The sequence below is a fragment of the Osmerus eperlanus genome, chromosome 1, assembly GCF_963692335.1.
Source record: "Osmerus eperlanus chromosome 1, fOsmEpe2.1, whole genome shotgun sequence".
Taxonomy (NCBI): Eukaryota; Metazoa; Chordata; class Actinopteri; order Osmeriformes; family Osmeridae; genus Osmerus; species Osmerus eperlanus.
In genome coordinates this window covers 7,030,270-7,057,725 of record NC_085018.1, presented here as the reverse complement: position 1 = coordinate 7,057,725, position 27,456 = coordinate 7,030,270, and the positions used below count along the sequence as shown (strand labels likewise).

General features: G+C 42.3%; 2 protein-coding genes across 3 annotated transcripts in view; both read right to left on the bottom strand.

Annotated features, from left to right (window-relative positions):
- LOC134017173 (protein phosphatase 1 regulatory subunit 15B) overlaps nucleotides 1-27,456 on the bottom strand; it is a 598,478-nt gene that overhangs the window by 8,156 nt on the left and 562,866 nt on the right. Inside the window, exon 2 of one of the 2 annotated variants that reach the window (XM_062456551.1) lies at nucleotides 5,487-6,843. In XM_062456551.1, the coding sequence (XP_062312535.1) occupies nucleotides 5,487-6,065 (579 nt within the window). In that variant the 5' untranslated portion in view covers nucleotides 6,066-6,843. Of the gene's footprint in view, nucleotides 1-5,486; nucleotides 8,309-27,456 lie in introns of those variants that run through there. The other variant, XM_062456542.1, reaches the window with a different exon arrangement.
- pik3c2b (phosphatidylinositol-4-phosphate 3-kinase, catalytic subunit type 2 beta) overlaps nucleotides 15,618-27,456 on the bottom strand; it is a 47,655-nt gene continuing 35,816 nt past the window's right edge. The window contains exons 14-17 of the mRNA XM_062475905.1: nucleotides 19,904-20,211; nucleotides 19,311-19,417; nucleotides 19,080-19,208; nucleotides 15,618-18,726 (exon numbers count right to left, since the gene is read on the bottom strand). Of these exons, the coding sequence (XP_062331889.1) occupies nucleotides 18,535-18,726; nucleotides 19,080-19,208; nucleotides 19,311-19,417; nucleotides 19,904-20,211 (736 nt within the window). The 3' untranslated portion in view covers nucleotides 15,618-18,534. The remainder of the gene's footprint in view (nucleotides 18,727-19,079; nucleotides 19,209-19,310; nucleotides 19,418-19,903; nucleotides 20,212-27,456) is intronic.

The following is a 27,456-nucleotide window of genomic DNA, read 5'->3' as shown; positions in this document are numbered from 1 at the left end:
ACCATCCGCTTAGCTGTCACGCAAACCAGGTGCTGTCTGCTACTGCTAGCATGGCTGGTCAGGTATTGTTTTCGAAAATTGTCGGTGCCTGTGTAAAATGTAAAAATATCCACTTTTGTCTGCTTTAGACGGGAACATACGACAAACGACACAGTGCATCTTCGTTCCATAAAAAAAGTTGCTTCCGTTTGAGCTCGTAGCTCTACTTTGCTGCCATCTTCACTTTATTTTCTCGCACCAGTCTCGCGCCAGTTGTTAAAAAATGTATCGAGATTAGAGAATTACAATTTGACAACCACTCGTCACTCCTCAACTCTTGATTTGCCAACTGTGCGCCCCACGAGCTGCAAAGTTATTTATGCATTTAGCAGATAGCAAAACATATGAAGGATGTTAACTTTTACAATGCGAATTTTTTTTTCAATCAATAATTTGCAGTGGCCCAATCGGGCCAGTGAGTTGCTAGTTTAACCCTTGTGCTGCCTTCGGGTCACATGACCCAAAGGTTCATAACGAACCATCGTTGTGTTTACCCAATTTTACCCAATACAAAAACAAATAAAAATAATTTTCTTTTAACCTTTGCAATGTGGGGGGTCTGAGACAGCCCACGGTTAAAAGAAAATGCTTCACTTTGTTTTTGTATGCGGTAAAGTTGTCGCAATACGACGGTGGGTCACAATGACTTATGGGTCAGAATGACCCGAAGATAACACAAGGGTTAACTGTCCCGACGTTACTTTTTACTGGCCCCGGGCCATCGTTATTGTCGAGCCCTGGACATTCTCTGGTGGTAGGCTAACGTTACGTTTTGAGTGGATAGCGAGCGCTGTGTGTTTTGTCGTTGTGAACTGAGCCATCATCGCAGCACGTCCAGTCTGAAATACCACTTGATGGATACATTAAATTGATAATGCAAGGTTGCCGATGTCGTCAGTGTCCCTGGTGTGTTTTTATACTTTGAATTCAGTCTCGTCACATTAAGTGACTGTTCTGTGCCACTGCTAGCTCGCTATCCCAGCCGACACATGACTGGGTTGAGTGACCGGTGGCGTAACATGTACTGTAATCTTGCACTAGTAAAATATTGTGTATTTTTACACAAATATTGTGTAAAAGTGGTATTTTGATCGATATTGTGAGTACATGAACCCAAGTCTGCACGATTGGCCATGACTACAACACTCAGTGACCTTAGAGAACTACAACTCTGTATTAACCTGTCGGACACGCCCCCGAGCGTGATGTACTGTGGGAAGGCAAGCGGTGCAGAGCGTTAAACGCTGTAGTGGACACGTACCGTTAGGCTGTCACTCATAATTCCACGCCCCTCTGAGTTGAAGCCACGCCCCCTACGCAAAATCGGGGCCAAAAGTCTGAAACTGAAAATAACTGATCTGAAAGTGAAAAACAAATCTGACACTGAGAAAAAAATATTTGAAGCCGTACAAAAATAAGCTTTGAATCTGAAAACATTAAATGTGGAACTGACAACAAATAAAGTTAAAAATGAAAATGTATAATTTATTCAAAATAATTCCAGAATTTTATCAGTTTTATACAAACTGGAAGAAAAGTGTGTTTAGTTTGAATACAGGGTTTTATTTTTCAAGTTTTAGACCAAAACTTAAATATATATATATATATATATATATTTCAAATTAACAAAACATTTGGCCCTGATTAAGATCCATAATATTAGAGGTTTAGTATACTGTATTGTATATTATTTTGTATATTTAGGAGGTTTATTATATTTTTGCTTATCATAGGTGTAATTTATGTTGTGTCATTTATGTTCTGAGTACGTATTAGGGGTGGGCGATATGGCCAAAATCTATCACGGTATGAGTCATTTTATATCACGGTTAAGGTATATATCACGGTATAGTAATTGTTCTGTAAATTCAATTAAGAAATGGTACAAAATAACCATACCATACTTCATCATCACACTCGATTATTTATTACAAACAAAAACAACTGCCTCACATGAGACAACACGAGTTAAAAACAAAAGACTCCAAAAGTTACGAGTACGAGTGTTCTGATTGGCTGATGCGCAGTCATGCCATCCGCGTGGTGACCTACTCACAGCTCAATACGGATCCGTAATGCCCTCCGACGAAAATTTCTAAATGAGCGAAAGCGATCAGTCTGAGTTTTACTATCCATATCTAACTTCGGTTTCGGCGTATCAACCTCGTTAAAGCTCGGTCGATATGTTAAAGCCTCAGTTTGATATTTCCCGGCATGACCTCACTCTCATTTAGTAAGTCTTCACTAGTCATCCTAGATCAAGAATGCTAGCAACGCCACCAGTGTAATTTTACAACAATAATTTTACAGCACGAGACATAAAACTTGAACAACAAATCGAATTGGTTACCTGCAGAATGGGTCATCAAATATATAATTAATTAGCATCGGCATGAATGTGGTCCGCTTAGACAAAATACTATAAATAATAGCCAAATCTCTCCCGGTAGACACATTTCTACCGTCGCACGGTATATACCGTCATACAGCCCAGCCCTAGTACCTATACGTTATAGTCTGACTTCATGCTGTTCTGTGCATCTGACAATAAAAGACTTGAACTAGTATGTTGGCTTGACAGTCAACGCAATCATCAATCAGGATTTTTTATTTTTTAAATGTTGAGAATTGATCGGATAGTTTTTATTGGGGTAAACACCTGGTTGGCTGTTTGTTACCAGCGTAGTGAAGTTGGGTGTTAAGTGATAGGCTATAGCCTACAACTAACGTAATAAAATCTAAACGTTTGTTTATCCAAATAGATCATATAATATGGTGCATTTTATCATCTTGCAGCCGAATTTGCAAGCGGCTTGCGGAAAAAATTGGCCAGCTGCCAAAACAATCTATACAGAGCGCGAGTCGTGTTGCGGCGCTTCACAGCCTGTGTGGCCGGTCCAATTGGATAACATGGGCGGCGAAAGGAAAAGTAGTCAGGCTGAAAAGTATTTCATGAGTTTGAGGAGTGACTTTAACCCTTGTGCTGCCTTCGGGTCACATGACCCAAAGGTTCATAATGAACCATCATTGTGTTTACCCAATTTTACCCAATACAAAAACAAATAAAAATAATTTTATTTTAACCTTTGCAATGTGGGGGGTCTGAGACAGCCCAACGGTTAAAAGAAAATGCTTCACTTTGTTTTTGTATGCGGTAAAGTTGTCGCAATACGACGTTGGGTCACAATGACCCGAAGATAACACAAGGGTTAAAGGGAGGGGGTGGGATATTTTGGTTTCAATCCATTCATTCTCTTGCTAAAATTGCTAGGTTCACAAAACTTGCCTATCCTGCCTTTTAGATCGTAGTGTATGTATGAATACATTTTTTCAGCCAACGAAGTAGGCTACATTTGAAAAAGTCTGTAAATGTGTAATAGAGTGAGTCATCCTAGTATAAAGCTGGAGACGTCTGTTCCTCATGGTTAACCTCCAGATACGGTTCCCTGATTACAGTCACAAGCAGGTGACCGTGTCCAAGGACAGTCTATTCATACAGAAAAGGAAAACTAGATCAAAAGTGAAACGGAGTACCCCTCAGGGCATTGAACTCAGCACAGAATAACTATATAACTAGTTCAATTTACAACAAATGAAGAAACCATAAACATAAGTTAACAGATATGTAGAAGAATACTGATGCCTGCTTTCTTCTTCTGAGATCCTTATTCCAGTGTTTCCTATGCATTTTGCAGCAGCTACAAAATCATTGCAGCCGCTGCTTCAGAATTCTATGAAATATCACGAAGTCTAGGGCTGTCCCCACTCAGTCGACTAGTCGATTTTCTGGTCGATATGCTCTTGGTCGACTAAGATTTTTTTAGTCGAGCTGCCGTATGGCAGTGTGAGATCTGATTCCCGCTTGTGTCATCATTGCTGAATTAACGAAATGTTCTACAGAAATTGTAGATTATATTATTTAAGACAAATAAAGCAACTCTAAAAATATATAATTTAAAAGGTGTTACCGTTTTCCCTTTCGTTAATCTGCGCTTTGTTTTGGTTTGGTATTTTGCACACGGCACGAGCACAATTGGCTGCCGAACTACAAACTCTGCCATAGCCTACTTTGTCGGTGTTATTAGTCAAAATGGCAAAGAAATCTGTGGCATGGCAGCATTTCATTAAAGTACATTTACAAAGTACCGGGTGACTCGAAAAACATTGAATGCAAACTCTGCCAACAACGGTTTATTTTTCATAGTTCGACGTTGAATATGATGTAGCCTACCACCTGAAAAACGTAAGTTGGCCTAGCCCTACTTCGCTCATGCTAACGCGCTGGGTTGAAAAATTAATATGCCTATTATAAGAATCACATCCAAATCGAATGACATTATCTTCTCCGGCCAAGACAACAAAATCTTTCTCTGTTGCACCGTTCCCCACTCAGCTTCTACGTAAGTTCGCATGCTGCAAGTTTTCAGGCAGTGATAAGCGCGCTCTGATGATTTGCATGTTAAACAAACAATATTTTTTATTTGTAGTACATTGTAAGAGATACTAAATACCATCGGCATTCGGTTACAACAGGACTGGTGATACGAGTCTTATTATTAGTAGGCTATTAGCGGCTGAATCTGCAATGTCCAGCAGCCATTGAGTCAGATCGGGAAAATGTTTATACGTTTTTTTTTGTGGGAAAAAAAGCGTTTCAAATTTAGATTAGTCAATTTTCAGACGTTTTAGTAGAGTCTTGGTCGACCAAAGAAAATCTTAGTTGGGGACAGCCCTAACGAAGTCGCAATTAAACGGTCTTCTGCTGCGCTCTCTCCCATTAGAGGATGAGCAGTGACGTCAATCACTCAAAAAGTAATGACAACTGAAAAAAACTACAGAGAAAGTACAGCGGAGCACTTTCTCATCTCCACTCAGCCTGGCAGTGACAAACAGGGCAGAGGATAGATCCTTCAAATAGCGTAAGAGAAAACGCACATTTAATTAGCTAGATAACCTTAAGTTAGATATATTTGAGTTTAAATTAATATTCGCAATGTAATGTTTGTGATGTTGTTGGACAACTAATTATTAGGCTATTATTTAATTAATTGTGAAATAATGTTCCAGCTAGTCTAGTCACTTTAGCTAGAGCTAGATCTGTAGGCTACTCAAGCTAGCTAGACTAGCGAACTCAGTGAATATACCGGTAACGTAACTTCAGTAAAGAAAATACATTCCAAAAACGTTTAGGCCACTTAAGCTAGGTAGCCTATGTGTTAAAATATTCTTGATTGTATTGTCAGATAAGTTTGTTAGCTACAATGTTTTCTCCCAGAAGAGACAAATGCCTGATTGCTTCAATGAAGAAGATAGCACTAGTACATTACGATTCAGATAGCAGCCCCACCCCCCAAAAGAAACACTGAGACACTTCTCTCTTTTACTCTGGAAATGAGGTTCATGGCGCAGCCTGAGTATGTGTATCAATACCATCAGACCATACTGACCTTCTTCATAGCCACACAGCAGTGGCTGGTGATGGTGGTGGCTGGGAGTGCGTTGCCCAGGGTCTCAGAGAAGCCGCTGTCCAGTCTCTCCTCAGCCTCGCTGGTCTTGTCCTGGGGCGATGACGAGGGGCCATGACGGTGACCCATCCGGGCCTTCCTGCCCTGGCCCCCTTCCCCCTGGCGAGGCACTTGAGTCCTGAGGGGGGCCTGGAAGTTCAGGGGGCTGTAGGGGTCCGAGGAGGCGGTGAAGGAGTTCCACAGATGAAGACTCTCGGCATCGTCCATCTCGCTGGCACTGGACTCATCCCAGGACTCCAGAGGTGCTGGGGAGGGGGGGGGGGGCGGGGGAGGAGGACAGGGGCGAGGGGGAGAGGGGCTGGTTGAGGGGTGAGGCATGAGGCGAGCAGGTAGCGCTGCTGGAGGTGGGGGGGCGGACCGTCCTAGGTGGGCTGGCAGTGGTAGTTCTGATGGTGGCTGTGAAGTTGTGGAGGTTGTAGGGGTCTTTGTTTTGGCACAGCGAGTTCCACAGGCGTTCGGCCTCCGCCTGCTCCGAGTTGGATTCATCGTCTTGATCGTCATCTTCGTCGTCTAGGCCCTCTGAGTCTGATGAGTCAGAGCAGCCCTCGCTGTCAAAACCATCGTCGTCCTCTTCATCTTCGCTGAGAGAGTCATCTGATTGGTTGTCGTCGCTACAGGTGCTGCCCATAATGTAGGCAATGGCCCTGTTTTGGCAGGTGGGGGTGGGGAGAGGACAGGCATGGGGGCCCGCTGGGGACGGAGGTTCCTCCTCATCTTCTGATTCAGAGAGGTCGGAGTTCACCCTCCCCTGCTCCTCTTCTCCTCCGTCCATGTCACCAGATGCTGCAGTTTCTCCCTGCTCCTCCCTTTCTCTCCCACCTGCACTCATCGTAGCAGAGCTAATACTGTCTCCATTCATCTTTACCATGTAAAGTCGACTGGTTGTGTGCTCTTCTTCCAGACTAGAATAGCCATTATCTTGGTCAGGGGTCAGAACTGCCACCTCACTGCAGGCAGTGGCAGCACCGGCGCTAACAAGTCGGCTACTGATAGCGGTAGCTGGCCAGTGTTCTAATGGGAGACCTTGTGAGCTCTGGAGCGATTCAGGACGGGTTGTTTGAAGGTTGGCATTGTACAGAAGTTCCTCTTTGTGGCGCGGAGGTCCAGCGCTTTCGCCGTGCATTGATTCTACATTATGCCACTGGGCAAACAGCTCCGTTGGTTTGGCAACAGCGGCCTTTGTGCCCATCTCCGACTGAATATAATGCTTGCTGCTGTGTTGAGCGCTGGTTCCCGTCACCTCTTTACTCCAAGACAAATTTGAAAGCCAACTTTGAGACTTATCTTCGCTGCCCCAAAACCCGCCCCACCAGTTGCTGGTACTCTTTGACGGGGAAGTCACAGCGGACGACCAAGTTTCCCCGCCGATTAATTGTCCTGTTTCAGCGTGTCTCATTTCCTGAGCCGACGCCGTATGCAACACAACTTGACTAAGCAAACTCCGTACGGTTTCCAAATACCCAACAGAAGTTTGTGGTTGAATGTTTACATTAATTTCTGCAGCATTTTCAATCCCTAACTCGCTCAAAGAATCGGCAGTTAACCAATTGAATGTGCCTGCACAGTCTGATTGTAGCTCTGCGGCACACTCCTGCTGACAATGCAGGTAAGCCATGTGAGTTGAACGCTGAGTTACGGGGATAATGTTGTCTAGCTGTCCTAAAAACACACTTTCTGCGTCAACTAGGTTCTGCTTAAACTCTCCACTAGAAAACCCTGAAATACAGTCTGAAAGGGCAGGGGTACGAGTGCGCCCGGGTAAAACCTTTTGAAGCAATGACAGTGCGGGCCTAGAGACCAAAGATAACATGCTAACCCACGAGCTACCCTGGCTGTCTTGCCCGAGAGAGGCCACATCATGACCGGTGGGAGAGACGGGAGGCGTCTTCGCCCCTAAGAAATGATCCTCGTGATTCGCGTTCTTAAACATTTTACCAACACTTTATCAAATACTATATATATGTATCCAACACAAAATTGTGCAATAAATATTGAGATATATGTAATACAACTTCTACTAAAGGTGACACATTCACTACTTAGTGGAAATAGGCACCGGGTGCTAAATGCTATGCTAGTTTGACAGCTGCAGGCTTGGACAGCGCGGAATTTTTGTTCCGTTCCCTTGCAAGCTTGCAAATGCAGATACTCAAACGGTTCAGTTCAGTGCACTGTCCCTAGTTACTTGTGTAGACCTGTAAGCCATATTCCTTAAACCGAATGGCTAACATACCGGCAGTTTCTCCTTGGGATCCAGTGAATAGCATCGTCCATATTGTCCGCGACTCTCGCGGCGCTCATAGTGGTACCGGGGACATTTTGCTGAGAATGGTGATTCGACTTCTTACGGGCAGTAAGCTTCGTAAAAACGGGTGTCGTGAAGAGAGGAAATAAGTTACGTACTTCGAAATCCTGGTCAAACGTAGCCATTTTGTCTTCTCGGTGAACAAAAATGGTTAACCAGAAGAACCTTCCCACACGGTGAAGCTCGCCTTAGCTTAGCAATAAATACGAATACTGAAATTCGGCTTCTACAACCCTTCAAAAAGACTACAAATGCGAAACTCAAGTAGGCTAGTCAGTTAAAATGACTGACATGAAACGATCACAAGGATAAGTATAACTAGCTTAAAAGGCTAGTGAAAATAACTAAGGTTCCCTCAATTTGATTTTTAGTCGTTTTGTTTCCTTGTACGGTATGAGTCGGTTAGTCTCGTTTTACAAGAGGAGGATTTCATCAGAAACTCAAGGGAGCGTTGTCAAAGAGTAGGCTATGTTGCGGACATAAATCGAGCTAGGGGGCGTCGTTTTTAATAATCTGGACAAAAACGTGTTCCTGTTATGTAATGGAAGTGAATTCAATTTCTGGACTGGACCCTTGAGTCACTGTAAAGGAAAATAGTGACATGTGTTTATCAGTTTATGCTTTCCCACTTAAAAGAAATACCATATCTTAAGACTAATTGTCACCACAATCCAGGGTCGGCTCCAAGGGGGGGCATTTGGGGTCAATGCCCCCCCAAATGGAATGTTGTGCCCCCTCAAAAAATAATTTTGTTAAAGTATAAATAAGAAATACTGGCATTGGTTATATAATAAATATCAAGATGGCTACACTTTCCTGCAGAATATGCAGGTCTGCTCTTATTTTGACTCTCATACATGCTTTGTAAATGCGTGCCCCCCTTGTGAAAAAAATGCCACCCCATTTAATTCGTTCTGGAGCCGAGTCTGCACAATCAGCCTAAAGTCCCTAACACCAGACACTGTTCTTTAATCCTCAAAAAATACGTCAATTACTGTCTACTGGCTGATTTACTAATTTACAGCTGCTACATTTATTCCTGTATACAACCATGATAGAGCAGCCATTAATTTAGTATGCATGTGTCCTCTTTTTCTGTGTCTACTGCTGTATGAAATATCCATGAGAGGAGCACGTTCCATTTCCTCTTTTACAAACAAATCAAACAACGAGAGGCAGCCCTCTAGCTGTGGCTGCTCTCGGTGTGAGCAAAGAGTATTTGATATCTATATCTGCTTAAAGCGTCCAATTAGTTTGGTTGTTAATTCACAGTCTCCCTATCTTGGCCCTTAAAGGGGCGATTGATTGCAGAACCGAATTTACCTTGTCACAGTTGAATAACGACAGTTCAGTGGGTAAAATGGACATACAGTGAACCTCAAAGTCCATTGACACCTCTTTCCTATGTAAATCTCACAATTAAAAAATGTAGCTGTGAAACAGTAGTTCTTGAAAAATCCCCCGCTGTGACGTCACAACAGGGCTCCACCTTTTTTGGCTCTGGTTTGTACCTTTGTCACGCCCAAAAATTTGCTGCGCGCAGCAAATTCTTCTTTGTAGTTCTTCTTTGTAATTCTGTGGAAGAAATTCCACAGAATTACAAAGAAGAACGTTTTTCTAGCATATTAAAAATGGACTACGGGAATAAATGCAGTGTTCCAGACTGTACAGGGAATGCTGACACTTTTCAGAGTCTTCCTACTGAACCAAACACTCAATGGGCTGTGTCATGTTTGTCTATATGAGAAGATCCCTGTGCAGTTCGACCCTCAATTACACATTTGCTCGAACCATTTCACGAGGACAGTTTTGAATGAAAACCTTGGACAATTTAACCCTCGTGCTGCCTTCGGGTCACATGACCCAAAGGTTCATAACGAACCATCGTTGTGTTTACCTAATTTTACCCAATACAAAACCAAATAAAAATAATTTTCTTTTAACCTTCGCAATGTGGGGGGTCTGAGACAGCCCAACGGTTAAAAGAAAATGCTTCACTTTGTTTTTGTATGCGGTAAAGTTGTCGCAATACGACGGTGGGTCACAATGACTGATGGGTCAGAACGACCGGAAGATAACACAAGGGTTAAAGAAGGATTTGCCACGCCACTGTTGCTGAAAAGAGGTGCTGTTCCAACCGTATGCTCATCACAAACGTAAGCTGTAAGTAATTATGTAAGTATGATTTTGTCGCTAACAGTTACCCTATTAGCAATGCTAACGTCTCCTGTATCTAGGCAGGTGCTAGATACAAGATACGTTAGCATTGCTAATAACCGTACCGACAAAATCATCCTACAGCTGCGGTTGTGATGAACATAACTAAGGTTGGAACACACCTCTTCTCAGCAACAGCTTCAAAGCAAATCCTGCTTTGCATTGTCCCAGTTTTCAAAACCATCCTTGGTGAAAAGGTTCGAGCAAATGTGTAATTGAGGGTCGAACTGCACAGGGATCTTCTACACTAGAGCTACGGTATAGACAAACATCAGCCATGCCCGTCGAGTCAATGTTAGCGAAACTCTAGCTCATCTGCTTTTTATTAACGCTGATTTGCAAGGAATGCAAGAACAGCTCGATAGCAAAAACACTTAGCTAGACTGTGATCACGATGCATGTTTGTCCAGATCTTTGTCAGGTTATTTTTCAGCAAGATATCTAGAGCTAGCTAACTGAAGCTGAGTTGAATCACGATATAGTTTGGTTGCTAAGCTGTAACGTTCTACCCACCTAAGTCAATCCAGTTTGCTTCGACAACAGTGGAAACAACTAACGTTATGATTTCAAATGATGTCAATCTGTTGAAACCAGTGTTGTGTAGACACAATAGATTTATTTGCTAGTTTTTATGTCAGGTCTCCACCTTCGGTGAGTGCTGTTAGCCGTGTTGCGTTTTTGCTCCGCAGCTTCACTCGTTGAAAACCAACCAATCAGCGCGCAGCTTATCTAAATATTAATGAGCATACCATAAAAGGAGAAAAGCTAGTGTTTTTTCCCGGGAACATTTCAGAGGATCTATCAGGGGTCATAGAACAACACCCGGGCCATTTTCAGCCCAACCAATGTTACATACCCTATTCTGAGACCTTAAGGAACAGTGTGAAATACCCCAAAAAACCCAGTCAATCACCCCTTTAAAGATGCTGTTTAGCAGAATGCTAGCGTGTTATGGGCAACAACGACTCACCCTGTAAGAAATCGAAAGGACATAATTAGTAGTAGTAGTAATCCTTCTGGAGTCAGGTGGCTGAGCGGTTAGGGAAGCGGGCTAGTAATCTGAAGGTTGCCAGTTCGATTCCCGGCCGTGCAAAATGACGTTGTGTCCTTGGGCAAGGCACTTCACCTACTTGCCTCGGGGAGAATGTCCCTGTACTTACTGCAAGTCGCTCTGGATAAGAGCGTCTGCTAAATGACTAAATGTAAGTACTCGTTCATTCAAATTTTGACCTGTAATCCATGTTAAACATGCAAAAACTACAATCAAATCTGAGATTTATCAACGACAATCAGGTGAAAGAGACAAATTTAGCCGTTTAGCTCCATAGACTCCCATTCATTTTGCACTCAACCTCGATCACTCCCAGTGGAACTCTTGTGGAACTGCAACAAAATTCGGTACAATGGGGCTTAATAGGGAGTGGGCAGGCCTCTTTAAACAGGTTCTGATGCAACTGTCTATGATCTGACATAGATAGGTCGCTGTGACGTAGATAGAGGGGCGGACTTACCCATTAGGCAAAGTAGGCAACCGCCTGCCCCCAGCTGCCAGGGGTGCCCTTGAAAGACTCCATAAAAATACTATATGATAAATAATAACTATATTAATAATTCAAATCGATTAAAAGTCATAACCTTCTCCAAAAGTATCAACAAAGATACCAACAGAGCGTTTATTCTATTTGTGTCAACGCAGGCTTCCCCTCCCACCCGATACTACTGTGGACTATTCCATCGATTGCAGCAACTGCGCAGCAAAGCACGTCATATCAGTTGGTTAAGAAAACATATTGATTATGTTATTTTTATGTCAGTCGCTCAGCTTCTCGTTTTTTCCTCTCACCTGATTGTCTGTCTCCCCCAGGGCTTACTGCTTTTCACATCAATGCCCCCTTTTTTTGACAAAAATAAGTGTTTGTCAAAAATAATTTGCATAATACAACACTTATTACGGATGCAAAACTATTTCTGCTCCTGCAAATCGTTTTCTGCTCATGCAAATCATTTTCTGCTCCTGCTAATCGTTTTCTGCGACTGCGAATCTTTTGCTGCGACTGCAAATTATTATTGACCCTAATTTGACTCCATACATTTCCCCCTAAATTAATGTGAAGCTTACCGGTATTTAGGTTTTTGGGGGCATATTTTCAGTTAGCAGATGGTACTGTTCAGGGGCGGAGCAAGGGTTGTGTCTCAGGGGGAGCGGAAACTGATTGGGGGCCCCCCTGTTATAACATTTTGCAGTGCAATAAAATATAACAATAAAAAGTAACCAATGGCAACCTCTATTGTGAACAGCACATATTAGCCTATATAATAAATGTGTTCAGTCATCATAGCCCCTAATGTGCGAACAAAATGTAGGCCTAGGCCACTAGCCTCGCATTCAGCATTCATTAGAATCTTTCACACACAGTAGGCCTACACAAATCCATGCATAACATGGGTTTAATGATCTGTCCATTTACCAAATACACTATATTCAAATTCAACTATAAGAGGTCATAAGCCCCCCAAAATGAAGTTAAAGACAGTAGCCTATAGTCATCCTAACAGTGACAACTAATAATAAACAAACAGGCCTATGTAACAATTCTTTCAGCAACAATTTGGGCAAGCTATACGCGAAACCAAGCCCCCATGAAAAAAAAATGTGTGCAACTCACACACGCGTGACGCGCACTGCAGTTGACCACCTACTGGCATGCTACGATTGAACTAAAATTCCACTAGACTATAATCATTTTCTTTTCCGAACTGACATGTATCGTGCATCTATCAAAACCAGCAAACTCATAGCCTACACACAGGTCAAAACACAAACACATTATTTATAAATTTCAGACGGCTGAAAGTCCTCTCTGCCTTAGCACTGTTTATCGGAATTGTCAAGTACCTAAATGCGATAAAGAATGGCAAGGTTGGGGAAAGCACGGTCCATGTTGTTGTCAATGAGAAATGGTAGAATGCTGTGTGTGTTTAGTTCATTATTTTCCATGCTCAGCTCACGGTACATAGTACGAAGTGTAACAAATTCATCAACCACATAATCGGCCTTAGACACATATTCCGAATAGAACTCCGCAAGCGCTCTAACTTTCCGAGCAGCATCAGGGTGACAAAAAAAATTCGGGTTCATCACAGCAAATTTCTCAGCCATTCTCCTGAAATCAGCAAAGCAAACTGCGAAAGTTTACTCAACGTCTATCCTGTCTACTACGTCTCTACGTCATGTAAACAAATTGAAAATGTATATATATTTAGTAAAATTGTCTTTTAGTTAATCCCCATGCTTGATGGAGTAACAGGAATGAATGAGACACTAAAACCACCTGATGATCACGATAATCCTTGTTCATACTACAACTAGCCCAGGAACACTGCGCCACAATAATAATCTCACCTACAAAGAAGGAATCTGATATATTTGCTAAGAGATTGCACACAACTATATGGAAAAACTATATTTTGTAAAATTGTCTACCATGGATACAATCAACGTTTTGTTGCCAAAGAGAAATTATGAAAAAAGAAAAACAAAATCATAGATCGCGGGCCGGTCCCCCTCGGGTGCGGGGCCCGGGGTTTACGGCGCCCCCGCCCCCACCCCCCCTCCGCTACTGGTACTGTTTGAATTGCGATTCCATCTGAAATACTGCCGGTGACAATTACAATAGCTTGTTTCAAAGGGGGTTCTTAATGAATTTATGTAATATGAGTAGGCTAAATGCTTGGAAATATCACTAGAAGGGAAAAACTTAAGGTGACAGAGTCAGAGTTTAGGACCGTTTTACACCGGATTGCCCAATATCTTCGTTTGATCCAACTTTTCAACTGAGGCTGCTATAGCTATATCAATATTCCCTCTTGCAGGGTAAATGAAAAGACAACCGTTTCATTCTACACTTCACTTTTTGAATTGTATTTTTAATTGTAAATGAGCAGCAACATGTATGCTTTTTAATCTATGCAATCTTCATAAATAGTAAGTACGCATTTTAATATAAAATATAGGCTACAAAAATAGCCTATCAGTTGTAAAAATGACAGTTAATAAACGGACCTATCTGCATCCGACGCTAGCAAGCACCCTACAATTTACCCAGAAATTGTACCTAGTATCTAGTTGTTATTATTTATAGGCTATATTATATATTAATAATTATTGTATGGATTGAAAAGAGTGAGAATAGGAGTTAAGGGGCCCCCAAATCACTAGGTTGGGTTTTTGCCCCGCCTATAAAAAACCTGAGCTGAAAACAGGAAAGAAACTTTTCAACGGTCTAACTATTTCACACATACCGGTATATAATGTACTGAGAAGCAAATCATGGAATTTGCTTCACAGCATCTTTAATATCTTTATCCAAATGTGTAAAAAATGACACTATATAATTTGTACATTGAAGAGTTTGTAAAACTGTGCATTATTTATATTAAATGATTACATTATTATAAATGCTACTTCATAAGCAAGACCACACACAGATTATTACACACATCATCCCATAGCGTAGCCTATAAAGTCTTCCACAATTGAACTGTGGTGTCTTGGTTGTCACGTTTGTTGAGTAACACACATGTGATACGATGAGCTTTGTTTCCAAAGTAGAGGCTGTGAACCCAGGGTAATGTAGCCTGATGCAAGTCTTACATGTAGATATTGCTTTGGGTGTGGCACACATTGTAGTCATAAAGGTACGCAGATAGTGTGGATGTGCGCACACACACACTTAAGAGGATTAGCAAGGACAATCTACATAGAGCTATAACAATGAGTTTAGCAGCATATACAGTAAATCAGTTGAAACTGTTTTAAATCTGAAATGGGAAGCCAATCAGGACAATACCAGTATGTGTCTTCCTATGGATGAAGAATGCTTTCTGGTACAGGCTATATCAAGTTTTATCTGCTTATGTTGACTCCACAAACGCACTCATAGGTCCAAAAGGGTGCCTATACATTTTTTACCTTTGTGTAGTGTTGTGTTACTTGCCCAGTGTTCCCAGGTCTGATGAACACACACTATTACTGGGGTTTTAAATAATACAATACAACACTTTCCCTAAACTAATACCACATTTGCACATTGTATATGAGTGTTTTTTCATTAAGTATATAAGTTCATGTATTATAATGACATTCAGACATTTGAATGGGGGGGTGGGGTGGGGGGGGCAGTGTGGACTGAAAAGTGAAAATGTGTTCTTCTGAGTCTCAGGTAAAACACCACACACAAGTTGCAAAAATAAAAGTAAGCTGTTTTGTGCATCCTCAAAATAGAGAAGATGATCGAGCTGTTCCATTAACCAAACCTTTCCTCTACAATCAGAAAGGGATTAACTAGTGTGGAGTTGTCAGGACCCAGAAACACAAGTCCTTGTGATTTGGTGTAAAGTGTTATGACTGATTTCACAGCTATGGACCGTGTTCCAGAAAATGGATGGTGCAACAGTAAGACATGTGATGACTAATGCATTTGCAATCTCAACATCTGACACAGTTCTTTCATAAGACACACAGATAACTTTAGATTCAAGTTTATTGTTATTATTTAGTGCAAATAATATTACAAAATCATGGATCCAAAAATTTAAGTAAAGTAACAGTAACAGCTTTTTTTTAATCATAAGCATCAAAAGTGGGGTCAAACTCTAATTAAGTGATTCATGAAAGTGAAAATCACATGAATGATATTCTCAGTATTTACAGTACTCAAGATTCAGTTCATTTTGAACTTACATTCTGTTTTATTTCCCCAACATCAGATCCCTAGTTGTCTCAGAGCCCAGTCCCATTCCTACTCGTCCTTGTCTCCTTTCCTGAGGGACACACCTTTCTGGGCATCTGTAGGTGTCAGACTCCTAACTTCATGAAAGGTCCTAGCAGAGTAATGCATTAAGCTTCTAAGCCAGATGAGCAGAAGCATATGATTGGTATGAGGATTTGACACAATCTCTGGAGGTCCTAAAGGTAAGGAGACCAGGGTAAGACATTGTAATATTTGGGACACAGAACCCATATTTCCCAGAATCGCCTGTAAATCAGACACTTTTACTTCAATGTCTCTCATAAGGTTAGCACGTAAACACAAACAGGCTGTAACTTCAACTATCTCTGTCTATTTTCATTGATACATTTCTGCCCTTTCAGATGGGATTACCAGGCATCAAAAGACACCTGATTGAAACAAAATGTCCCTAATATATATAGACGTGACAAGTCATGACCAGATACAACTGACATAAATCAGAAATAATTAATTAGTCGAATCACACTTCAGCCATGCCACTATGCAGGCAAACCAGACTAAATTGTTGGTCAAAATATGGTAGCCAATATTGTTAACCAGTCCTGTGGTCATGACAACCTGCCCCCCAGTGACTGTTGGAAAGATTCAAATCCAAGATGTCCTTTCCCAATAACTTTTTAACCCTTGTGCTGCCTTCGGGTCACATGACCCAAAGGTTCACAACGAACCATCGTTGTGTTTAACCAATTTTACCCAATACAAAAACAATAAATAGCATTTTCTTTTAACCTTTGCAATGTGGGGGGTCTGAGACAGCCGGTTAAAAGAAAATTCCTCACTTTGTTTTTGTATGCAGTAAAGTTGTCGCAATACGACGGTGGGTCACAATGACTGATGGGTCAGAATGACCCGAAGATAACACAAGGGTTAAAGACTTTTCATTTACTTTGCTTGCGTAAACCAATTATCTCGATGAACTAGGACAAATCTAGATTGAATGTGGAAGTCACACACAAGAACGACAACAGTATGGATCGAGTCCCCTCAGGTAGTACAGCAGACAGTTTCATGATACTGTCAAATGTGTATAACTCCCACCCAGTAGTAACTAACTGCTTGCACTGTAACATTGTTGTGAGGAGCAGAACAAATGGAAGTACATGTTTGACTAGTAAAACTGTTCTCATAAGGTTACCACATAAACATAAAGTCTGTAACTACTATGTTGATGTCTTTTGAATGTGAACTTTACAAAACAATCTACACACGTTTTCTCCAGCACACACTCAACACATACACTCAGAGCTGTGGGAAGGCTCATGCAAAACAATATTAGTGGATGCATTTATGTTTTAAGCAAACATGTTTAAAAAAGAACTATAATAAAATATGTCAATGTGTGGATTTTCCCCTAAAACGCAAAATATGTTACACCTGTGTAATCTCAATGTACAGTACTACATTTGAAACACAAACAACTAAGGGTTATAGCAACAGTGTCTGTGCTTGGATAGATCAGCTATTAGCATTAGCATCAAACTGGTAAGGGAGCTCAACTGTACAGCTGTAATGCAGTGACTATATGACAACAGGGCACTCCTGTGTTCTCTAGGACACACGCTTCCTCTCCTGTATTCTCTAGGACACACACTCCTGTGTTCACATCTTGTCAGTCTGAATGGTCTCCACTCTAATGTTCGGTTCACTGAAATATCTGAGGTAATCCAGGTATTCCTAACTTCCAGTGTTCATCCGCCCAGCTCAATCTAGAACAGATCACCTCATACCAGCTAACTCTAGAGCAGATCACTTTAGACCAGCTAACTTTAGAGACGATTACTTCCTATCGGGGGAAGAGAAGATAGAAGGAGGAGACAGTTCAGAGATGGAGATACTTGTGACCTCAAGGACAGACAGGAGACACTCAATTAATCAAAGGTAATATTAACATATAGTTGCATGTTTCTACAGCACATCAATGCGAGTAAGCCTACATACACAGTTATCAATTCATACACACACACACACACACACACACACACACACACACACACACACACACACACACACACACACACACACACACACACACACACACACACACACACACACACACACACACACACACACACACACACACACACACCACAACCAGGCAATCCAACTGAGCTTGGCAATCTAGCCGCATTAAACAAAAGAAATAACTTATTATAAATGTTCTCTATAAAAAAAAATACATTTTCCATCAGACTTGTCGACGGACAGCTTGTGTGGTCCTAGGAAGGCCCCCACGAAGTAGGGGAAGGTCCCATAGTCATGGTAACTAGCGAGGCATCTCTGTGCAACACAGTTTCCATACACGTTTTTACTTCACCGTTTTAACCTTTTTGTGCTGGTCAGATTGGTACATTTTATACTTCTGAAACTTCTAGAGGTTGAAACCCTATGGAATACAGTGTCCAGTACTAAACGTCTTCATCTTTGAAGCTGTCTATACACAAACACACCTCGCTCGGGATGAGTCACACACATACACACACACACACACACACACACAGACACAGTCACATAGGCATCCACTCAGGACACCCACACCCCCACTGGGAGAAAAGTCTGGAAAGACTGTGACACTGTCATGCTGACACAAACACACACACACACACACTCCTTCTGTCTCACACATCCAAATACACTGTCAGCGGGGGACATCGGTGCCAGGCGTGCCCAGCGCGTGCCAGTCCACCCAGTGCTGGCCAGGCGCCAGGCTCTTCAGGGGGATGAAGGTCTCGCCCAGCAGCGTGTTCTCCCAGAACGCCCCGTCACCCAGAACACGCAGGTGGATCACACGCTGCTGCAGGTCCCCCCGAGGAATACGTTCATACACCAGCTGTGAGAAGGAGGGGGAAAGGAGGTAGAGAGCGAGGAGGTAAAGAAAGGGGAAGAGGTAGAGAGCAAGGAGGTAAAGAAAGAAGGGGAGGAGATAGAGTGAGGTAGAGAGAGGGAGAGACGAGGCAGGGAGAGGTGAGAAATGTAAAGAGCAAGGGGGAGGGGAGACAGGGCGAACAAGGAGAATAAGGGAAAATATCAATGTTGTCCCCATTCTAGCGTACATGAACAGAAGTGCAGAAGTAGGTCTGCCTGGTGTTGTGTGAGTTTCGTTTAATGCGGATAGCTAGCTAGCTTAGCCCCACATGCATCTCTGCCAGGTGTAACTTGGCTGGTGACGGGAACCCTTCTCACCATCTCGTTGTATGTGGGGTTGCAGGTGCGTCGCGCCGCCTTGGTCTTCCTCTTGCTGGTCTTCTGGGGGTCGGGGAGGAGGTAAAGTTTCACGTAGGGGTCCGGGTCTGACCCGTCCTGCAACGGTTGCTGAACACACACACGGTCAATCACCATGATAACACATACAAAAAGTGTTTATGAATCAAATCCCTTTAAACATACAAATCTCTCTCTGTCACACATGCTCACCAGGCCTCGGATATGCATCACCATGATGAAGAGCTTGTCACTCTTGAAGGAGATGGAGAGTTTGACCTCCCCCACCACCCTGCCTGAGACCGGAGCCCACAACATCTCTGGAGGGGGGGGTCAAACAGTGTTAATGTTTCCTTAGGCAGGTGGACAGAGACCAAACACCTGTGTGTGTGTGGCTGTGTGTGTGTGTGTGTGTGTGGCTGTGTGTGTGTGTGACATGCCATGTCACTTTAGACACGTTCAAACATATGATAAGAGTCTGCCCTGTGATTGGCTGTAGGGGTCGTAAAGTATCTCCGTTGTCAAGGACATGAGCTGGGCTGATGCTGGTGAATAAACTGGACTCTAACCCTGTGTGTGTGTTTGTGTGTGTGTGTGTGTGAACTTTGACCCTGCACCAACATGCTGTGTAGTGGGACTCATTCAGTGAGTTGTCTTGACGATCTGAATCGATTGCCTGAATAAGTCACGTGTATGTGTGCATGGTGTTCGTGTATATGTGTGCGTGTTTGTATCTGTGTTTGTGTGTGTCGGTCCATGTGTACAGTATGTGTGTGCGCTCATGTATGCTTGAGCGTGTGTGTTACCGGCAGGTCTGCTATGAAGTGCGTTCACCACTGTCCCTGGTCTCTCATCCCTTGGCAGAGGATGGAAGAAAGTGTAGATGAGGTCACACTGGAAAGAGAGGGAAAGAGAGAGAGAGTGTGGTTGAGTGAGAGAGTGTGTGTGCGTGCGTGAGAGAGTGAGTGAGTGAGTGAGTGAGAGAGAGAGAGAGAAAGAAAGAGAGAGAGAGAGAGAGAGAGAGAGAGAGAGAGAGAGAGAGAGAGAGAGAGAGAGAGAGAGAGAGAAAAGGGAATGAGAACCGTTATCAGAGAACGAGAGAATCACCAGGAGTCTCATTTATAAAACTGTGCGTAGGATTGTTACTAAAAGTGTACGTACGCCCCAAAAGCCCTAAAATGGCGTACGCACACAAAAATTCTGATTTATAAAACCGTGCGTACGCACACCTGTACGCAATGTTCCCTTTATAAATCACAGATTACCCACAAGTGTGCGTACGTGAATCAGCATTGTACCCCGCCCTGAACACGCCCATTTTTAACCATAAATAGTCAATGCAAAGCACCTCATGAATGCTAATCTAGTATCTCATCATGACCCTGGCATGCGATTGTTCTTTACGGTGAATCATAGCGCATGACAACTTCTCAGACACTGTTAGCCTATTGGTGGAGCCCGAAAACTCCGAAAATTTGGTGTCCGGTAGATCACCAATTAAAAAAAACTGTGCGAGTGGCGTCAACTGTGCCAGTGATACCGCGAGTCGAGATACAATTTGAAAACAAGCGTTTTGTTATGAACAGTAATCTATTAAAGCCTGGACTGATAACGATGACGTGGAGTGTAGCGATTGTGCGGGAGCTTAACGACTGTATTTCCAGTTTTTGACATATGATGATATATGCACAGTATTAAATAAATATATTTAGTTATACACTGTATTCTGCTGTTATTTAAAGGTAGGATATGTGATGTTATCTGCATTCCATGCAGTCGGGCATTTCCCCCTCCTGCACTCCGGTAGTGGACAATATGATGGTGAGACAGCGCTGAATTAAAAAAAAAAATTTGAGTTGGATTGTACAAGGTGTTTATGGAACAATTATCACTCAGTACAAACGCAAATGACACTGCTGGATTTAATCTTCATGATAATGATGAAATCGAGTGAAAAAAAACATGTGTGAGGAAAACAAAATATATAAATATTACGAGTAATCGTTCTTCCCACATTTACTTTCTGCAGTCTGACTACAGTACGGTCATCTGCGTCGCCGATTCCAACTGTTTCCAAAATGTGCGTAGGCCTACGGGAGGGTCAGAGTTTGCGTGGAGGACTGCACATTCTCCTGTCAAGTTTGTTTTTTATAAATCACAACCTTTGCGTGGAAAGTGGCGTACGCACATTTTCAGCCCCGTTTTGTGCGTACGCAAGCTTTATAAATGAGACCCCAGGACTCCCAAGTCTGATGTTCTGGGGCTTCACAGTCAGTGGGGGCAGAGGTCATAGACTCAACAACTACCATCTCAGAAGTGGCTGTGTGGTTTTATACAACACTGACCATGTATCCCCCCAAAAATAAGGGTAGCTTACAAGCTTGAACTAATTGTCAGAGTGTGACACGTTTGTCAGTGTGAGAGTATTTGTTAAAGTGCCTTGTTGGTGAGTGAGAGAGAAATATCCTGTTGAGGTTGGTTAAATATAACCACCCTGGTAGCAAGGCTGTAGCTGCTCAGATATCAGACTCTCTCCACCCTGAGAGAGAGAGAGAGAGAGAGAGAGAGAGAGAGAGAGAGAGAGAGAGAGAGAGAGAGAGAGAGAGAGAGAGAGAAAGGAGGGGGCGGAGGTAGGGAGACAGACACAGAGAGAAAAGCATAGAGAGAAAGAGAAGGGGGAGTGAGAGAAAGAGAAGGTTGTGCCCTTGCCTCCGGCAAGGGCACAACCTTTGTTTTCTCACATTTATCTTATTATTATTATTATTTTCCCATCCCTAAGGATCAGTCAATATTTGGACTACATAGACAACGTCGGTGTCAAAATGTTCGTCTTGGTCACGATTGCGTTGCTTTTATTGGGATTTACGTTACGTTGCACGGTTTAGGCTGAACTTTGTGGCAGAAAGTGCCTTGTGTCAACAAAGGGTACTTCAGTGCTAGCCTACTATGGAAGCAAATCGTTACCAAAATTCAAATCATTTTAAGAATGTGGCTGCATTATTTGACTCATAAATGAAATTAGTAATCAATCATCCTATTTGCATTTTAATTTTCTTCTTCAAGAGTGCTCAATCTTTCACTTAATTAAAATGAAAAAGAAATAGACATTTGAGATTTAATTTTCAAAACATGCCCCAGCAAATAGATACCAAAATTCAATTTGAAATGTAAAATTTGAAAATTAAAATGCATTTCCAGAAATGCATTTTCATTTTAAGAACGTGGCTGCAAAATCGTGACCACAATTCAAATTCAAATGCATTTCCAGAAATGCATTTTCATTTTCAAGAACGTGGCTGCAAAATTGTGACCACAATTCAAGTTCAAATGCATTTCCAGAAATGCATTTTCATTTTAAGAACGTGGCTGTAAAATCGTGACCACAATTCAAATTCCAATGCATTTGCAGAAATGCAAAATGAACGAAAAAGCATTCTGAGCGGCGCAGCAGAGTGACGTCAGTAGCCGCTCTTCTTCAGCTCCCTGCTGACCGAGCTACCCATCTTGTTCGGTAGGGAGCGGTGTGCACATCTGCATTGCATTACATTGCAAATGTGCCGGGAAATTGATTGAATTGCCGGGTCTTTAGAGCAGCGTTCCCCAACCGGTGCCCACCGGTCCGCGGACCGGTACGTGGGTCATTTCGTACCGGGCCGCACAAAAAAGAATTAATAACATGATTTCCTTTTAATTGATTATCAGAGTCTGAAAGACGTTTTATTCTGAAAAATGACCTGATTCTCTCCTTCTCCGCAGGCCTTTTCCCCTGAGCAAAAAAGCTCTGCAAAGACGTGTGTTTACTCATTTTTTAGCAAGTTTGTGGGCTTTATTGAACGGTATCATGCGCGTATCTTCCTCTTGACACATGACAAGTGATAGTTACCACTCAATGAAGCCTGTTTGAGACAACAACTCTATCGGTGTTTTGGATGAAGGCTATCCTGAGATCGCCACTAAAGCACTGAAAACCCTGCTTCCATTTCCAACATCAAGCGGGATTTTCTGCCGTGACAGCAATCAAACAAAATTATGGAATAGGCCTGAACTGGATATAAGGAACGCACTTCGGGTGTCACTGTCGTAGCTTATAGTCACACACAACAGTGGGACTGACACATCGAAAGCTAGCTAGTAACAATATAACGATGGAAAACCAGACTTAAAGATGGGTCAATTGAAAAAACGGCTGTTTATTTTACATAAAACTCCAAAAACTCATATCAGCTAAACTATTTTTCTCGCGCGCTCTGCGCGCTCGCATTAGGTGTGGAAGTCACTAACTAGGATCACATCAAACCCAGAATGTGCATGCATTAGCAGCGCAGCTGTCCAGGGCTTATCTTTCCTCCCAGTCCGTCCTGCCGGTCCGTGAAAATATGTCTTACATGAAAGCGGTCCGTGGTGCAAAAAAGGTTGGGGAACGCTGCTTTAGAGGACGCATCACAGACCATGGCGCTCCCTCAAATTGTGCAAACACTGTTAGAATTAGCTGAACAGGTAGAATCTAATAATATATCTGAGTCTGATGCCCGTGACCGAGTAAAACAAGTCATAGAGAGCTTGGCTGCATACTCTGCCGTCACAGATTTACACATTAATAGTAGCTCTGCCACTGTTTTAGTCATTGTTTGACATCAAGTTGCTCAGTCTGTGATGCGTCCTCTAAAGACCCGGCAATTCAATCAATTTCCCGGCACATTTGCAATGTAATGCAATGCAGATGTGCACACCGCTCCCTACCGAACAAGATGGGTAGCTCGGTCAGCAGGGAGCTGAAGAAGAGCGGCTACTGACGTCACTCTGCTGCGCCGCTCAGAATGCTTTTTTGTTCATTTTGCATTTCTGCAAATGCATTGGAATTTGAATTGTGGTCACGATTTTACAGCCACGTTCTTAAAATGAAAATGCATTTCTGGAAATGCATTTGAATTTGAATTGTGGTCACGATTTTGCAGCCACGTTCTTGAAAATGAAAATGCATTTCTGGAAATGCATTTGAATTTGAATTGTGGTCACGATTTTGCAGCCACGTTCTTAAAATGAAAATGCATTTCTGGAAATGCATTTTAATTTTCAAATTTTACATTTCAAATTGAATTTTGGTATCTATTTGCTGGGGCATGTTTTGAAAATTAAATCTCAAATGTCTATTTCTTTTTCATTTTAATTAAGTGAAAGATTGAGCACTCTTGAAGAAGAAACTTAAAATGCAAATAGGATGATTGATTACTAATTTCATTTATGAGTCAAATAATGCAGCCACATTCTTAAAATGCAAATGCATTTCTGGAAATGCATTTGCATTTGAATTTTGGTAACGATTTGCTTCCATAGCCTACGTCACAACGTCAGCACACGTTAGCAACGACGCATGGATACAACGTGCATGGATGTGCTGTTGCACAGCGAGTATCGTGCCGTGGTGTACTAGCAGCATCATACATGTACATTTAAGCAAATCAAGACTTGCATGTACAGTAAGTAATGTAACATTAAATACTGTATTTAAACTCAAGCTTGTGTGGTGTGTCGCTGGCTTCAGTGCCACAGCCTGAACTTTATGTCAAAAGAAACATTCTCATTTCCGGCGCTTTCAAACAATCCCCTCACTCAGTGAAGTTTGGCTAGTCACCGCAACTAGCTTGCTCGTAGCAAACCTCTTTTGAATTAGCCAATTCTCCCTAAATAGATGTCAAGCTTATTTACGTTTTTGGGGGCATATTTTCAGTTAGCAGATGGTACTGTTTGAATCGCGATTCCATCTGAAATACTGCCGGTGACAATGTTGTTACAGTAGTTTGTTTCAAAGGGGGTCCTTAATGAATTACGCAATGTGAGTAGGCTAAATGCTTGAAAAGTTTCACTAGAAGAGAAAAACTTAAGGGGACGGACCCACCTGCAAACGACGCAAGCAAGCACACCCTACAATTTCCCCAGAAATTGTACCCTCTAGTTTATCATTGTTACAACAAAACCAAAGACTTATAAGTTGTGTTATTCTGTTAACATGTTTAACCATTTATTACATTTACATTTAGTCATTTAGCAGACGCTCTTATCCAGAGCGACTTACAGTAAGTACTGGGACATTCCCCCGAGGCAAGTAGGGTGAAGTGCCTTGCCCAAGGACACAACGTCAGTTGGCATGACCGGGAATCGAACTGGCAACCTTCGGATTACTAGCCCGATTCCCTCACCGCTCAGCCACCTGACTCCCTAAACACATCCTGGATATAAAAAGAACAAAAATGAAATCACATTTCTAGTGATAAAAAATAAAAAGGTAATAGTCAGCAAAACAATTGACTTTTAACCTCAACCGTGACATGCTCTCTTCCCTGCTGACAGCCATCTCTGCACAACTGAAACCTCTGGTCCGTCAATGCTAATATATAAAAGCTTCCATAGCATTTCATCAGTATGATACTAAGTACCCAAGTCGACACCATTCTTCTGCTGCAGTTCAATAGCCTGGGGGAACGAGGCGAACGGCTGGCCCGTCTTGATTACGTGATATGCCGTTGTTATAAATCGTGCAGTAACACGATGGGCATCTACATTTAAATTCCTGACCAGCATAGTCAACGGCCTGGAAGATGGATTGTCAACCATCCGCTTAGCTGTCACGCAAACCAGGTGCTGTCTGCTACTGCTAGCATGGCTGGTCAGGTATTGTTTTCGAAAATTGTCGGTGCCTGTGTAAAATGTACAAATATCCACTTTTGTCTGCTTTAGACGGGAACATACGACAAACGACACAGTGCATCTTCGTTCCATAAAAAATTTGCTTCCGAGCTCGTAGCTCTACTTTGCTGCCATCTTCACTTTATTTTCTCGCGCCAGTCTCGCGCCAGTTGTTAAAAAATTTATCGAGATTAGAGAATTACAATTTGACAACCACTCGTCACTCCTCAACTCTTGATTTGCCAACTGTGCGCCCCACGAGCTGCAAAGTTATTTATGCATTTAGCAGATAGCAAAACATATGAAGGATGTTAACTTTTACAATGCAATTTTTTTTTTCCATCAATAATTTGCAGTGGCCCGATCGGGCCAGTGAGTTGCTAGTTTAACTGTCCCGACGTTACTTTTTACTGGCCCCGGGCCATCGTTATTGTCGAGCCCTGCATTCAGTGGTGGACTTGCTGGTGTGTTTTGGATCATTGTCCTGCTGCAGAACCCAAGTTCGCTTCAGCTTGAGGTCACAAACAGATGGACATTCTCCTTCAGGATTTTTTGGTAGACAGCAGAATTCATGGTTCCATTTATCACAGCAAGTCTTCCAGGTCCTGAAGCAGCAAAACAGCCCCATACCATCACACTACCACCACCATATTTTACTATTGGTATGATGTTCTTTTTCTGAAATGCTGTGTTTCTTTTACGCCAGATGTAATGGGACACACACACTTTCCAACTGACTCGTCACTCCATAGAGTATTTACCCAAAAGTCTTGGGGATCATCAAGATGTTTTCTGGCAAAAATGAGACCAGCCTTAATGTTCTTTTTGCTCAGCAAACATGCAAAAAAAAAAAAAAAAAAATCTGGAAGGGGACAAACACTTTTTCACACCACTGTATGTCACCAGAGGCGACAAGTGTTGATCACAATACGATACGTGTGTTGATTACACACGTATCGATGTCTCCAAAGAAAGTAGTGTTATGCACTGATATCAAACTAAATTAGCTGATAATGGAGTTTAGTTAAAAATGTATACATGCATGGAGTCCATTCAAGACTAGTCAGAGAAATGCGCGACTGTTGTGCAAACCAGCAATGTAACGTTAGCGTAGCAAACTAGCGATTTTTTTTAAACGTTTCGATTAAGAACATGGTTGCAAATATATATGTACAGGACTGTGTAGAGCACAAAACAAAACTGTCGTAATCTTTAAATCAATTATTTAAGCCGAAAATACATTTATGGGACTCTGGATGATCTGGCTGCCATTGTTGCCGGTTGCGCAGTGTATTCTGGGTACGTCATGGTTTCAAGTAAGCTCACGAAAATACTTGGTTTTAAGGGGTATCTACCCCTTCCCCTTAGCCCTACCCCTCGATCAAAACGAGAATTGGGATAGACCTTACTCTCACGTGAACGTACAAAACTAAGGGGAAGTGGTAAGGGGAAGGGGTAAGACAGAGAAATGGGATTCGGCCTTATCGTTGAGTCTGTGGAGGAAAATGGGATTTCCTGTGCACTAATTAACAGAGCTCTCACTAATCAATATAACTAGTCATTGGATACTAGCTAGTATGTTCTTATGCGAGTTTGCTGTTGATAAGAGTAGATTGTGAATATTTGTCAGGTTGAAAGAATGTTCAGGGTCAGGAGAAAGTACTGGGTAAACGTC